This window comes from Aegilops tauschii, chromosome 2 (assembly GCF_002575655.3).
Source record: "Aegilops tauschii subsp. strangulata cultivar AL8/78 chromosome 2, Aet v6.0, whole genome shotgun sequence".
Classification (NCBI taxonomy): Eukaryota; Viridiplantae; Streptophyta; class Magnoliopsida; order Poales; family Poaceae; genus Aegilops; species Aegilops tauschii.
In genome coordinates this window covers 336,018,332-336,031,848 of record NC_053036.3, presented here as the reverse complement: position 1 = coordinate 336,031,848, position 13,517 = coordinate 336,018,332, and the positions used below count along the sequence as shown (strand labels likewise).

Below are 13,517 nucleotides of genomic sequence, written 5' to 3'. Positions count from 1 at the left end.
CCTGACTGTAGGCTTATTACGTTATGGCATGTGATAGTCTTGTTCTCTTGTTACAACACACGCCATATGTGCTAGCCTTTTCTAAAGCAAGTATCACAACTCTGCATTCAGTAAGCATGGTGAGTCCATGCGTAGGTATGTTTGTGACTTGTGAGTAAATATGACGCGTTCAAGCGTACAATGATATGTTTGGTTTGCTTGGTGTCTTTACAATATAAGTATTTTTTTTACCACGTGATAGACGTGGTAAGTAATCCAAACTATTAAAAAAAGACTTTTGCGGACCAACTAGTTGGATGGTTAGAGGGACTGTGAAATCCCAGCCCATCAGGATTCAAATCCTGGTACTCGCATTTATTTTAAAATTTCCGGCGATGTGCATTAAGTGGGAGGAGACGTTCCTGTCAACGACGAGGTGACTACGGTGACTTCGTAAATTTCAAGATGATATGCCGGCTCAGTCTTTCGGAGATGCTCATAGGAGTAGGGTGTACGTGTGTGCGTTTATAAGGGTGAGTGTATGCGCGTGTATATGAGCGCTTGCGTCTGTATTGTGTTGAAAAAAAACTTTTTTAACATGTTTTTACATGAAGAGCTTAATTTCACATTTTTATTCGAGGAAAAGCCTAGTTTTACAGGACGCCGAACCCTAACTTTATTTTTGAGACAACCGAACCCTAACTTGCAAGCTCGTCTTTCACCTTTTCGGCTCCCAACGCCGAGCCCAGTCCAGCCCACGGTGCACCCAGAATCCCCCAAACCCACCTAGCTCTCCTTCCTTTGCGTTCTTCTATCGCTTTCTCTCGAATGGAAGCTGCGCCACGCCCGCGGCAGCAGCAACAGCACCACCGGCGGGGCCGGCATCCCTAAATGCGCCGCCCTCTCGCCGCCGCTGCCGCCCTCCGCCTCCGCCTCCTCTCATCCTCGTCCCGCCCCCTCGTCCCCTCGCCCTTTCCACTCCACCACCTCCTCCGCCGCGACGACGACCGCGAGGATCGACACCCAACGCCCCCGCCTCCCCCATTCTCGCCTCGCCCGCTCCTCGGCTCCGCATCCGGTGCCCCCGGCCTCCTTGGCCTCCGCGGGTGGCGGACGTTACCCCCGGCAGCGTCACCGCCACGAGGCACCGTCGCGGACGCGCCCCCTGTCCTGCTCACCATCTCCCGCAGTAAGATCAGTGCCCCCTTCGCTTTTCCTGTCCGTGTCCTGGTTCTGGGGTTTTTTGAGGCATCTGACGTTTGGTATTGTTGCTGTTCCTGTTGGGCCGCAGGTTATTCTTTGCGTGTCGCCAAGACCAAGAAGCAGACACACTTCGACGATGAGCACAGGTAATTCGGACGATCCTTTTTGTTCTAAAAACTGCGTAATTGACACACTGCTATTAATCAATTGATGGATTTGCATGTTTCGGCCATGCTTTTCTTAAGGAACCATTTTAATTGCTCTTGGAATATACCTATGTGCTATGATTGGACAGAAATGCTATTGCCTCTATATTGTGACTGGACAGAAATGTTATTCCATTTACAATGATGGAAGAGTAACGATTGTGATGGGAGTGATGATGCTATCTATGCTTGAGAGGAAAATATTGTAGAATATGTACCTTTTCCATTTTAGAGGACAGATGGAAGCTATTCCTCCATTCAAACCGAGGAAGAAGATCCACCTGAATAGTTTTTTTTTCATCTATGATGGTCTTTCTCTATGAAACACTCATCGCACTGTCATTAAGGGTATTCAGTTTTGTGTATTATCATATGAGTTATTTAATATTTGCGTTAGCAATTATTTGCAAAATAGTGACCATTAATTTATTATTGTTGCATGCTTGAATTATTTCTCAAGGATCTGTATTGATATACACTTCGTTTCATGCAACTCCTGTTGGTTTGATCTCAGCCATCGAGCGGTTAACACGGCACTTTGGTGTAATTTCCTTGTCTTCACGCTGAAGTTTGGTGTGTGGTTTTCAACATCTAGTCATGTTATGCTAGCTGAGCTAGTACATTCGGTGGCAGACTTTGCTAACCAGGTAACTTTACCCTTTGCAACTTAAGTTCGTGTTTCTCTTTTTCCTGTCTATTTCTTGACCTGGAGTGAAGTATCATACCCAGAGACTAACTGCCTATCAAAATTCAGGCTCTTCTTGCATATGGTCTGAGAAGTTCAAGACGTGCTCCAGATGCTCTACACCCGTATGTATAACTCTTTGATTTTCAATGCATGCTTTGTCAACAAAGATCTCCCTTTTTTACTGGACTATTAGTGATAAGGAAGAACCCTGGTATTAATCACTGTATAATAAATAAATAGTCTCTAGAGAACCAGTGATAAGACTGTCTATATATGACATAAATTGATGTGGTGCCCTGTGTCTTGACTTAACGATTGCTTACCCTAGCTTAATCTCTTTTGCAGCTATGGTTATTCAAAAGAAAGATTTGTATGGTCTTTGATATCCGCGGTTGGAATATTTTGCTTGGGTTCAGGTGCTACTATTGTGAATGGAGTTCAGAACTTGTGGAGTTCTCAAGTATGATACCAGTGTATCATTTGATTCAGTAGAGAATTTTGCATGTACATTCCATTTTATCATCAAATCTTATCCCAAGTACAGTTTTCATATCTTATACTTATATTACACAGCCTCCCGAGAACATTCACTATGCTGCATTAGTGATTGGTGGGTCGATCCTAATTGAAGGTGTTATTTACGAAAACCTGTTCTCTTTATTTGTTTTAGTTATTTAGTATGGTTCTAGTTGACAGATGCTGTTGTCTCTCTAGGTGCTTCACTTCTTGTTGCTATAAAGGCTGTTAAGAAAGGTGCAGCAACAGAAGGAATGAGTATCAGAGACTACATCTGGCGTGGTCATGATCCAACTTCAGTTGCTGTTATGACTGAAGTGAGTAATGTGTTCTAAACTACCTTAGTACCTCTCTCTTGTAGTCCAATCACCTCCTGCAACTGAAATCCTGAACTTGCATCTGTGCCCTTTTTTATGATTAATGTAGTTGCCTGCATTTGCCATCTTAATCATATTTCTTCTTTACTTACCCGTTACCATTTATTCCGTACTTCTTAACTTCCTTGATTCCTTCTCATATCCCAATAATTGTCCGACAGGATGGTGCTGCTGTTACAGGTCTTGCTATTGCAGCAGCATCTTTGGTGGCTGTTCAAATGACAGGAAACCCCATCTATGATCCAATTGGTTCCATCATTGTTGGTAACTTACTTGGAATGGTATGCTAATTTTTCCGTTTCATGTTTTTTTCATTTTGCTTCTGTCAGCTTATATTTGCTTTGTTTGTACAAACGAAGAGTCAATGCAAATGTATTTTTGTACTGTTTTGTGCTCTGTACTTGAATAATGCTGCCCTACTGACAATTTTGCCATATTTTCTGTACACATTTTCATGAGAATCTGAAACAAATTGAAATGAATATCATCATGTTTTCGCATTGAAGCAAAGCCACACATTCCGCCATTTGAACCCTCTACCCAATTATATTTCCTTATTGAAATTATCTTTGTTAGAACCATGAGTTGGTTGTGAGATCTTGTTGGTTTCAGCTCTACCCTACCCCAACTTGTTTGGGACTAAAGGCTTTGTTGTTGTTGTTGTTGTTATGGCATGGACTCATCGTGGTATGTTATCAGATTGTAGAATTTTCTCATCTCTTTATTGTTTTTATGATCTGTTAGCTTCAATCTATTGCCAGAAAGTGTCAAATGATGCTATATTCATCTGTGTGCCAGATAGAACAGTATCTTGGCTGTTATAACACTCAGACAAGCAATATGTGCTATCTGTTGAAGTGGCACGCTGCATAGACTGCATTTGTTTGATTTGTGAAGCTCTAAGGCCAAAAGTTTCATAACTGCCACCGCTAGTCTGCTATAGTGGCGTTATGTTTCTTGATGTATATTTTTTTGTTAATTGCGTTAAGTCTGAAGTATGTTCTATTAAACTTTTATTTTGTAAGAGGTGCAAAATTTTATTTGATTGCTGGTTTATTCACTTTTGTTTTGTATCACTTGCCACACACATCCTGCATTTGGTTTCATAGTGAAGCTGTGTATGCTATCCATGCTCTAGTGTTAGGTAAACTAAGGAGAATTGATACTGTGAGGCAACACTTCCTATTTATTACTCCCTCCGTTCACTATTATAACATCTTTTGAATATTTCAATATGGACTACATACGGAATGAAATGAGTGAACAAACACACTAAAATGCGTCTATATACATCTGATTCAGAAAAAAGTTAGAACATCGTGAACGGAGGGAGTACCTGTGAATAACCCATGAGAAAGTTATGCCAGAGTAACATGTTTGTTAGCCTAACACTATAAAACCTGGTTTGGTTAGTATGGGATAAAACTAGGATAACTACAACTAGTTTCACTTGAAAATAAACTTATAAGCTTTAAAAACCACAATTTCCTGTTTTTTTATGCAGAACTATAAACAGGCTATTACTGTTGAATCATGGGGGGAGTACCTTCAGACGGGGTTCGCTCTCGTGTCTGGTCGCTCGCGTGGGTTCGGTGTCTGTGGCGGCTTGCACTCACGGGAGGACTGGGAGCTCCTCTTTCTAGGTCATCACAAGGGCTGGGCCTTGTGGGCTTAAGTGAGATGGGCCAGACAGCCCATACCGGTTCAACACCCCCCCTCAAGATGGGTGGTAGATATCTATCAACCCCATCTTGTCACAAGCCAAGTTACAGTCCTTCGTTCCCAGTCCCTTTGTCAAGCAATCTGCAAACTGCTGCCCAGAGCTTGACATGAGTAAGACTGATGATCCTAGCATCAAGTTTCTCCTTAATGAAGAAGCGATCAATTTCCACATGTTTTGTCCTGTCATGTTGAACTGGGTTATTAGCAATGGCTATAGCTGACTGATTGTCACACCACACCTTCAAAGGTCCCTTCCTCAGAAGTTTCAACTCGCTTAGTACGTACTTCACCCAGAGCATCTCACACAACCCTTGAGATAATGCTCTACACTCAGCTTCTGCTGTTGATCTAGATACAACAGGCTGTTTCTTGCTTCTCCATGACACCAAATTTCCTCCCAGAAACACACAGTAGCCAGAAGTTGATCTTCTATCATCTTGACAACTAGCCCAGTCAGAGTCACTATAGCCATCCACCTCAAGATGTCCACTCTTCCCAAACCACAACCCTTTACCCGGAGTCCCCTTCAAGTATCTCAGGATTCTGTGCACAATATCAAGATGCCCACTCCTTGGGCATACGTAATGTCAGGCCTGGTATGACACAAGTACAATAACCTCCCAACCAATTTCTGATAATCCTCCTTATCCACTAGCTCTCCTGATTGTGCTGTCACTTGATGATTTTTTTCAATCGGAGTAGGGGCAGCACGACATCCCATCATGCCCATGTCACTCAAGAGATCCAAGATGTATTTCCGTTGGCACATAGAGATTCCCTTCTCTGTCCGAGCCACTTCAATGCCAAGGAAGTATTTTAGGTTGCCCAAATCCTTTACCTCAAACTCCTTGCTCAGACAGCCCTTCAATCTCTCTATTTCCTCCTTATCATCTCCAGTGATGATAATGTCATCCACATAAACAACAAGGATGGTGATCTTCCGATCAGAGTGCCTATAGAACATCGTGTGGTCACCGTTACACTGACCATACCCCATACCACGGACGGCACGTCTGAATCTATCAAACCATGCCCTTGGTGATTGCTTCAGTCCATACAAGGATTTCTTCAGTCTGCATATCCCCGTGGTCTCTGAAGTACCAAAACCTGGTGGTATCTCCACGTACACTTCTTCGTGCAACTCACCATGTAAGAAGGCATTCTTGACATCTAATTGATGCAACTTCCACCCAAAGTTTGCAGCACAGGAGACCAATATCCTTACCGTGTTCATCTTTGCCACGGGAGCAAACGTCTCATCATAGTCAATTCCATAAGTTTGACTATATCCTCTGGCGACCAATCTGGCCTTATATCATTCCACCTTCCCCTCAGGATTTTGCTTCACGGTATAGATCCACTTACAACTCACTGCTTTCTTTTCTGTCGGCAATGTGGTTAGCACCCACGTTTTGTTTTTCTTCAGAGCTTCCAACTCCTCTATCATCGCTTCACGCCACTTTGGATCTTGTTTTGCGGCCTTCCAATCCTTTGGGATTGACACTGTTTGTAGAGAGGCAACAAACACTCTATAGGAAGGAGACAGAGCCTCGTGCGACGCAAAATTTCCAATGTCATGATCATCAAAAGCATCGGGTGGTAAAGCCTTCTTTGCCGCTTCACGTGTCCCCTTCCACAACGCAATAGGCAGCTCCACTGTATCAGATGAGCTTGCATCACTACGTTGCTGCTCCCCCTGCACTTGTGACTGCCGCCGTGAATATACCAGACGAGTGTCGGATGAGCTATGCACTTGTGGCACCTGTGGCTGCCGTCGTGAGTACACTAAGGGACTCTTCTGCCACGAATCCCGAATAGGAATATGAAGAGTACCAATCGTCACTGTTGGCTGGACCTGAACTTGCACATCATCATCAATGGGAGTACCAGCTGGAATTGTACCCACTATTGGCTGGACATGAGCCTGCACATCACCATCAGTGTTAGCACCCTCAGAATCACGATGAGTAGCCTTCTCCCCCTCTTGACCATCTTTCATAGAGTGTAGGTGGTCAAGCTCTGCAAACAACAGACTCAGATCTGTTGGCTCGCCATAGAATGGCTCAGACTCCCTGAAGGTGACATCCATACTTACAAATCTACGTTTCTCAGAGGGACACCAACATTTGTACCCCTGCTGACTAGAAGCATAGCCCAGAAAAACACACTTCACTGCCCGCGGATCTAGCTTCCCAACAGAAGGTCGGTGGTCACGAACAAAGCAGGTACTGCCAAACAACTTTGGGGAAACAACAAACTTATTTTCTCCAAGCAACAATTCACACGGAGATTTCATGCTAAGTATCCTTGAAGGTGTCCGGCTGATCAAGTATGTGGCTGTCCTAACAGCTTCACTCCACAAGAACTTGGGCACATTCATGGTAAACATCGACGACCGAGCAACCTCAAGGATATGTCGATTCTTCCTTTCTGCTACTCCATTCTGAAGAAAGGGGGGGGGGGGGGGGGTCCGGACAAGAAGTTTGATGAAGAATCCCTTGGTCAGACAAGAAGGCCCAAAAGGTGTTGTTCACATACTCTGTGCCATTGTCAGTCCTGATCACCTGCACCTCCACCTTAAACTGATTCTTCACCAAGGCATGGAAATTCTGAAAACAGCTAAACACCTCATCCTTGTGACGCATCAAATAAATCCAAGTCATACGAGTATAGCAGTCGATAAAGGTAACAAAGTACTTCATTCCATGCATTGGCACAACTGGGCTCTTCCATACATCTGAATGAATAAGCATAAAAGGAGATATGCTCCTAAGCCCCTTACTCACATATGTGGCTCTTGTGTGTTTTGCATATTCGCAAGCATCACATGTCAGCTTGCCCTTGCCTATTCCAAACATAACATCCGGAAATATTCTGCTCATCTTATCAAAAGATACATGTCCCATCCTACAGTGATGGATCATCGCCTGCTTCTCCTTGTCCTCCATGGTCGCAGCACACACCAAGTCCGGCTGCACCTCCTGGTCCATGTACCAGAGCCCCCTACGCCTGGTGCCAGTCCCAACCGTCTGCCTCGTCTGTCGCTCTTCAATCAAGCAACCAAACCTGTCAAGAATCACACGGCAGTCTATTTGATCAATGAGAGCACTCATCGAGACCAAATTGACAGGAAAAGCTGGCACATATAAAACTGAGGATAGGGAGATGCTCGAAGTACATTGTACTGTGCCAACCCCAATGACAGGCTGCTTTGTACCATCGGCAGTTTGTATAGTGCCCTTGTGAGTAGGAGGATGCTTATTGTATGAATCAAACACACTGGATTTATCTGCAACATGCTTAGATGCTCCAGAGTCTAGAACCCATTCTGGACCATTCTCATTAGTGGCAAGAGATGCCTTTTCCGGATTATCTTCATCAGTGGAGGCCCAGTGAGCAGAGTCTCCATAGGCAGCATCATCTACTCCTCTGCCTCTGCATCCTCCAAACTTCATGCGTGATATGAAAGCATGGAGCTCCTCCAACTCAGCCCTCAACTTAATAGTCTGAGCATCCTTCTCACGTGTCACCCCCTCGTCTGTTTTCTTGTCAGCCAGGATTTCCTCCACCTCCCTCTTGAGGCTCTCCAATTCCTTCACCATTTCAGTCTTCTTAGTTTTTGCCACAGACATGTTGTATTTCTCCTCTGCTTCTGCAACCACCTCCAGTCGCTGCCTCTTTCTGTCAGCCTGGATTTCCTCCACCTTCCTCTTGAGGCTCTTCAATTCCTTCACCATTTCAGTCTTCTTATTTCTCCTCTGCTTCTGCAACCACCTCCTTCTCTCCAATCAGCAGAGCAGCAGCAGCCCTCAACACCAATCAGCAGTAGCACCTTCCCTGCAATGCACACCACCAGCAGCAGCAACAGCAGCAGCGCCACAGGTGCAGCTCCACAGCAGCACACAGCACCTCCTCTTCTTTATCTCCCTCAGCAGCACCAGCACCTGCAACCTCCTTCTTGGGCAATCAGCAGCAGCCGCAACTCCAGATGCAGCCACAACAGCAGTCTCCAGCAGCTGTCCTCCTTCCTCCTCCCGCAGCTTCCTTCCCTTCTCTTCCTCCTCAAGAAGCAGCAGCTGCAGAATAGCAGAAACAGCTGCCCAGTCCAACCTAGCAGCAGCAGCCGTTCAGTCCGTATCAACAGCAAACAGCAGCTACAGCTTAACAACACCTCTTCTTCTCCCCTGCTCCCTCCGCAGCACCTCCGCCAGCCACTGGCCCTCCGCCGTCAGCAGCAGCCCCGACGTGCCTTGCGTCGCGTGCTCGCAGCACGTGCACAGCCGCCTATCCTCGAGAGAAAGCAGCGCCGCGCGCACCTCCGCCGGCAGTCCCGCTGGTCCTCTCCAGCGCGCCTCTACCGCCGTGGCCTGCCCCCTTCCCGTCAGCCCTCAGGCCCCTCCGTCACCGGCATCTGATACCATGTTGAATCGTGGGGGGAGTACCTTCAGATGGGGTTCGCTCTCGTGTCTGGTCGCTCGCGTGGGTTCGGTGTCTGTGGCGGCTTGCAGCCTTGCACTCACGGGAGGACTGGGAGCTCCTCTTTCTAGGTCATCACAAGGGCTGGGCCTTGTGGGCTTAAGTGAGATGGGCCAGACAGCCCATACCGGTTCAACAATTACAATGACTGTCGACCAGCTTCAGCCAATTAGGCCCTGTTCGGAACGGAGGAATCGAAAGCATTGTTTTAGAACTAAACAGAGGAAATGAAAAGGAATAGAGATGCAAAACATGGGAAGTGAAAACATTACAGGAAACCACACGATTGGTGTTGCCCGAATTCAGCTGATGTGGGTCCCAAGTTGTTTGTTTGTTTGTGTATGTGGGCCTCAATGTGTAAAGATCAAGTATTTTTTTACAGATGATGTGGGTCCCTGCATGCATGCCTCGGCATCCTTTCCCTTCTACCGCCTCGGCCCTCGCGGAAGAAATGGGAGAGGAGCGGATGTTTGTTTTCCTGTGAAATCGCATGCAAGAAAAACTTTCCGGTGGAACGGTAACGTGGGTTTCCTTCATCCCGAACGCCAAAATAGGCAACACTACCGCAGGATTCGCTTTCCTTTGGTTTTCCTGCACTCTTCCTTCGTCCCGAAAAGGCCCTTAATGTTTTCACTAAATGCTATTGGAACTGAATAAGGGCTTCAAGTATACCCATAATTTTCACACAAATGGTTTCTGCAAAATCCATCGGCCATACTTAAAATGACCACTATATGTTTTCATCTGGGTTATCTTTGCTCTGATGGTTTGTTCAGGGTTTGCATCTGTTTGTTCATTCCTGCCCATGCCTTGTTTCAAAGCAAGATTCACCAATTGTGCTATCTCTGTAGGTTGCGATTTTTCTCATCCAGAGGAACAGGCATGCTTTAATTGGTAGGGCCATTGATGATCATGACATGCAGCGAGTTCTTGAATTTCTGAAATCTGATCCGGTAACTTCCGGATGACTTTATTTCATAGTACAATGCTCAGAAGCTTTGTTATGAAGCTGATGTTATTACATCTTGCAGGTTGTAGATTCTCTTTATGATTGCAAAAGTGAGGTCATTGGGCCAGGGTTCTTTAGATTCAAAGCAGAAATTGGTATAACTCTTATCATGTGCCGTATTCCAGCCTACAATTATTTTAATTTATTGACACTTCTAGTTCATAGTTTTTAGTCTAGCATGTATCTTTTTTGAATTAATAACTATGGAGCACTTCTTTTTTGTTAACCTTGTTGTTTCTATTTGTTGAATTGGCACATTGTTCCTTAGTATATGACGTTTCTTTCTGGAAGTTAATAGTTACAGAGCACTCTTTATAGTTAGCCTTGGTTGTTTCTATTTGATGAATTGAATTTGCTGTAAATGACCGAGTTGATATTATTTATCTGCAATGGATGGCCCTATCATCTATTAACTTTTTAATCTTGAACCTATTGCTTTACAAGCATCTTTCTGTATGGCTATTGTATGACCATTAAGAAGGAACACACTTTAGTGAGCTAACTCCATGAATTTGCAGTTGGCACTAACTCATAATTTACTGTTATGTTACCTGAGGGAATTAATGTCCGACATCCCCACGGGACGATGACTTGCCTGCAAAGGATTTTCCCCTCGGGGTTCGTATGACTTTGCAGTTGGCACTAACTCATAATTTACCGTTATCTTACCTGAGGGAATTAATGTCTGAAATCCCCACGAGACGATGACTTGCCTGCATTTTCCCTTGGGGTTCGTATGAGAGGAAGAGTGTTGTATAGAGTTATGGGTGTGGGGAGAGGCAGTGGGTGGAGTGCCAGTGAATACTAAGAGGGTGCCAAACTACTGCATGTGTATTCATCCGTTATCACGAAATAAAAAACAAGCATTATGGTATGCAAAACATGTATGCATACCAAGGATATTTCAAGGGGTAGCCCTTACAATTCGCTAATTTGTTGACTCTTCCCATCCATATTTGCTAACATGTTGAGCTCATCAATACTCGCTTGTTGAAATTCCTCTTACATTTCTGATCTTGTATTAACAATTTATTGACGTAATCATCCCACAGATTTCAATGGAGTAGTCTTGGTGCAAAATTATCTTGAGAGGACTGGGCGTGGAGTATGGGCAAAGCAGGTGTCTTTTTTACTTTAAAGTAACGTAGTTATTTTGCTCTCTTTTATGAGTATATTGGTATTGCTCCGTTGCCAGGTTAGTGAATAATTGCTAATTTATGTGCCTATTATCTTAAGCTGAAGCAATCACTCAATTTCTTTGTCGAAATTCTAGGTGGTCTTTCTATTGCTCTTCTCGCTAGTATAGTCAAGCTTTGGCTAGAGTGTCAGCAGTCAGTCAGTGATTGATGTTTAGTGGATTGTTCAAGACACCGACTTTAACTTAACATCTACCTTTACTGAGAGTTGTGTAATTAGTATTTCACTCATGCTAACTAGGTGTGATAAAAAATTGAATTAACTGCATGTCCTTGTTGTAAGCTGCGGAAATATCAATTGGAAGCCCTCAATTCAATGCCAATTTTGTGCACTTTGCATAATAGGTCTCAATAATCCTCCCAAAAATACAACGTGTAGATGAGAAAAGGATTTATAATTTTACACTGAAAAGTTTCATCCAAGTTGCTTGGTATCGCAGCATGAGCTGCATCTTTGCACCACCCATCTTTATATCTCTGATTCACACATTTAGACGAGAGGGGGGGTTGCACTAGATGCATTCCTTTCTGAGATGATTGTATTCGAGCAGTTCAAAAAACATGTCCACGTTGTAAGATGGGAAAATTTCAAGTGCAAACTCCCGTATGATGTATAATTGTACTCTCAGCATGTAAGCATCTCAATAATCCTCCATAAAAAGTAAGGTAAGGTATAGATGAAAGGGGGATTTATAGCTAAAGTTTCATCCAAGTAAGTTGGTTTGAAGTATGATGGCTAATATTGGCTATTCCTTTTTCAAACATCCTCTCTTGGTCACCAATCTCAATAGATCATCGATATCATTTCACTATAATTTTTTGTCGATTCGTTTTTACAGTTCCGGGAGGCCTCGTTGAGTAAGGATGATGCGGAGCTACGAAGGGTTATGGCCGAGTATGGTATGCAATATGTTGCTCTAGTCGCAATTTGTATGCTTGTCATTATGGTCTGACAAGCCACACGTTACTGCTGCCTGTACAGGTGAGGGTGTGGTGGATGCTCTGGGATATGAAGTGGATCGGCTGGAGTCAGAGATACAGAAGATTGTGCCTGGAATCAGACATGTTGACATCGAGGCGCACAACCCAGACGGGCTTTCAGTTTAGAGCAGCAATTTTTTTACATTTTTATGGATATATTCGGTTGATTGATCACACTTGCTGATCAACGCCAATCTGATTTGTTCTATGACCTCTGGATACTTTTTATCCCTTGGTAATTCAGGCCATTGTCTCCCATGTAAGAACGAGATGCTTACAGTAATGCCCTAAAGAAAGTCAGTGGGCACATAATCTTGGTGCTCACGTGTTGAATATGTTCTGTGGCACGGCAAAGATAGTGTGCTGTCAAGATTTGTTGCAAAATCAAAGCGTCTCCATCAACCTCCAACCCAACCGCCGATGGGGTGGCAATTAAACACGACCGCATTTGCCACCATATATTTACATGTTCGTTCGCCGCCGCGTTTCAGATGAGCTCGAGTAGCAACTCAAAACAACGGATGCTATTGAACCAATCTATCTATAAGCTGCTCGGAATTTACTGTTCATATGGGTGCATTGCATTTCTGTTCGGAATTAGAGTAACACTTTTGTCCATACATGAGATTTGGAGGTACCGGGAGACGACTTGATGCATTCGCTGTCATGGGTGCTTGAGTTAACATTGGAGAACTGAGTGATGCAATGGCATCGTATGGTAGGAGTGAGTCCAGAACTGAAGTATGGTTAGGCTTAGGTCCGGATTTCTTGTTGGAACTTTGTAACAGAGACCGAGATGGCCTGGTTTGAGTAATACAAATTATTCCCCCGTAAAAAAAGAACTGAGTGTTTGTTAGCAACCCAGGCCCAGTTCTTAGTCCATCAGCATAAGTTCGAATGTTTCCTGGACGCATCAAGCCCAACCAAAAGCGAAGAGCCCTCTTCCTCCCAAAAGATCGGCATAAAGGGAGGATGGATACTCTTCCTTATAAAGGGGGTCTAAGCCTAGAAAGCGGCTATTCTACACACGGGCTCATCTACACCCAAGTGTGAACAGTAAAATAAAAGATAATGGCAAAAAATTCAAAAAAATCTGATTTTTTTTGTGATTCAAGATGCACAAATGTGTGATGTTCGTGCAAAATTTCAGCTTGTTTGGACATT

At 44.2% G+C, this 13,517-nt stretch overlaps 1 protein-coding gene across 1 annotated transcript; it reads left to right on the top strand.

Moving 5' to 3' along the window:
• The first annotated feature begins 692 nt into the window (after positions 1–692).
• Positions 693–12,688, top strand: LOC109786665 (metal tolerance protein C4). Its single transcript, XM_020345240.4, has 13 exons — positions 693–1,168; positions 1,271–1,328; positions 1,903–2,035; positions 2,143–2,198; positions 2,422–2,536; positions 2,650–2,707; positions 2,791–2,909; positions 3,131–3,250; positions 10,019–10,120; positions 10,199–10,271; positions 11,229–11,296; positions 12,212–12,272; positions 12,355–12,688. Exons 1-13 carry the CDS (start codon positions 871–873, stop codon positions 12,477–12,479), a joined length of 1,386 nt encoding a protein of 461 aa, XP_020200829.1. The 5' UTR covers positions 693–870; the 3' UTR covers positions 12,480–12,688.
• Positions 12,689–13,517: the final 829 nt, after the last annotated feature.

Bases quoted from the DNA above. Each gene is read 5' to 3' on its own strand.
- LOC109786665 (XM_020345240.4), top strand. From the start codon at position 871: ATGCGCCGCCCTCTCGCCGCCGCTGCCGCCCTCCGCCTCCGCCTCCTC. The intron at 1,329-1,902 runs GTAATTCGGACG...GTTTGATCTCAG, and splicing joins CACTTCGACGATGAGCACAG to CCATCGAGCGGTTAACACGG. The intron at 2,537-2,649 runs GTATGATACCAG...TATATTACACAG, and splicing joins AGAACTTGTGGAGTTCTCAA to CCTCCCGAGAACATTCACTA.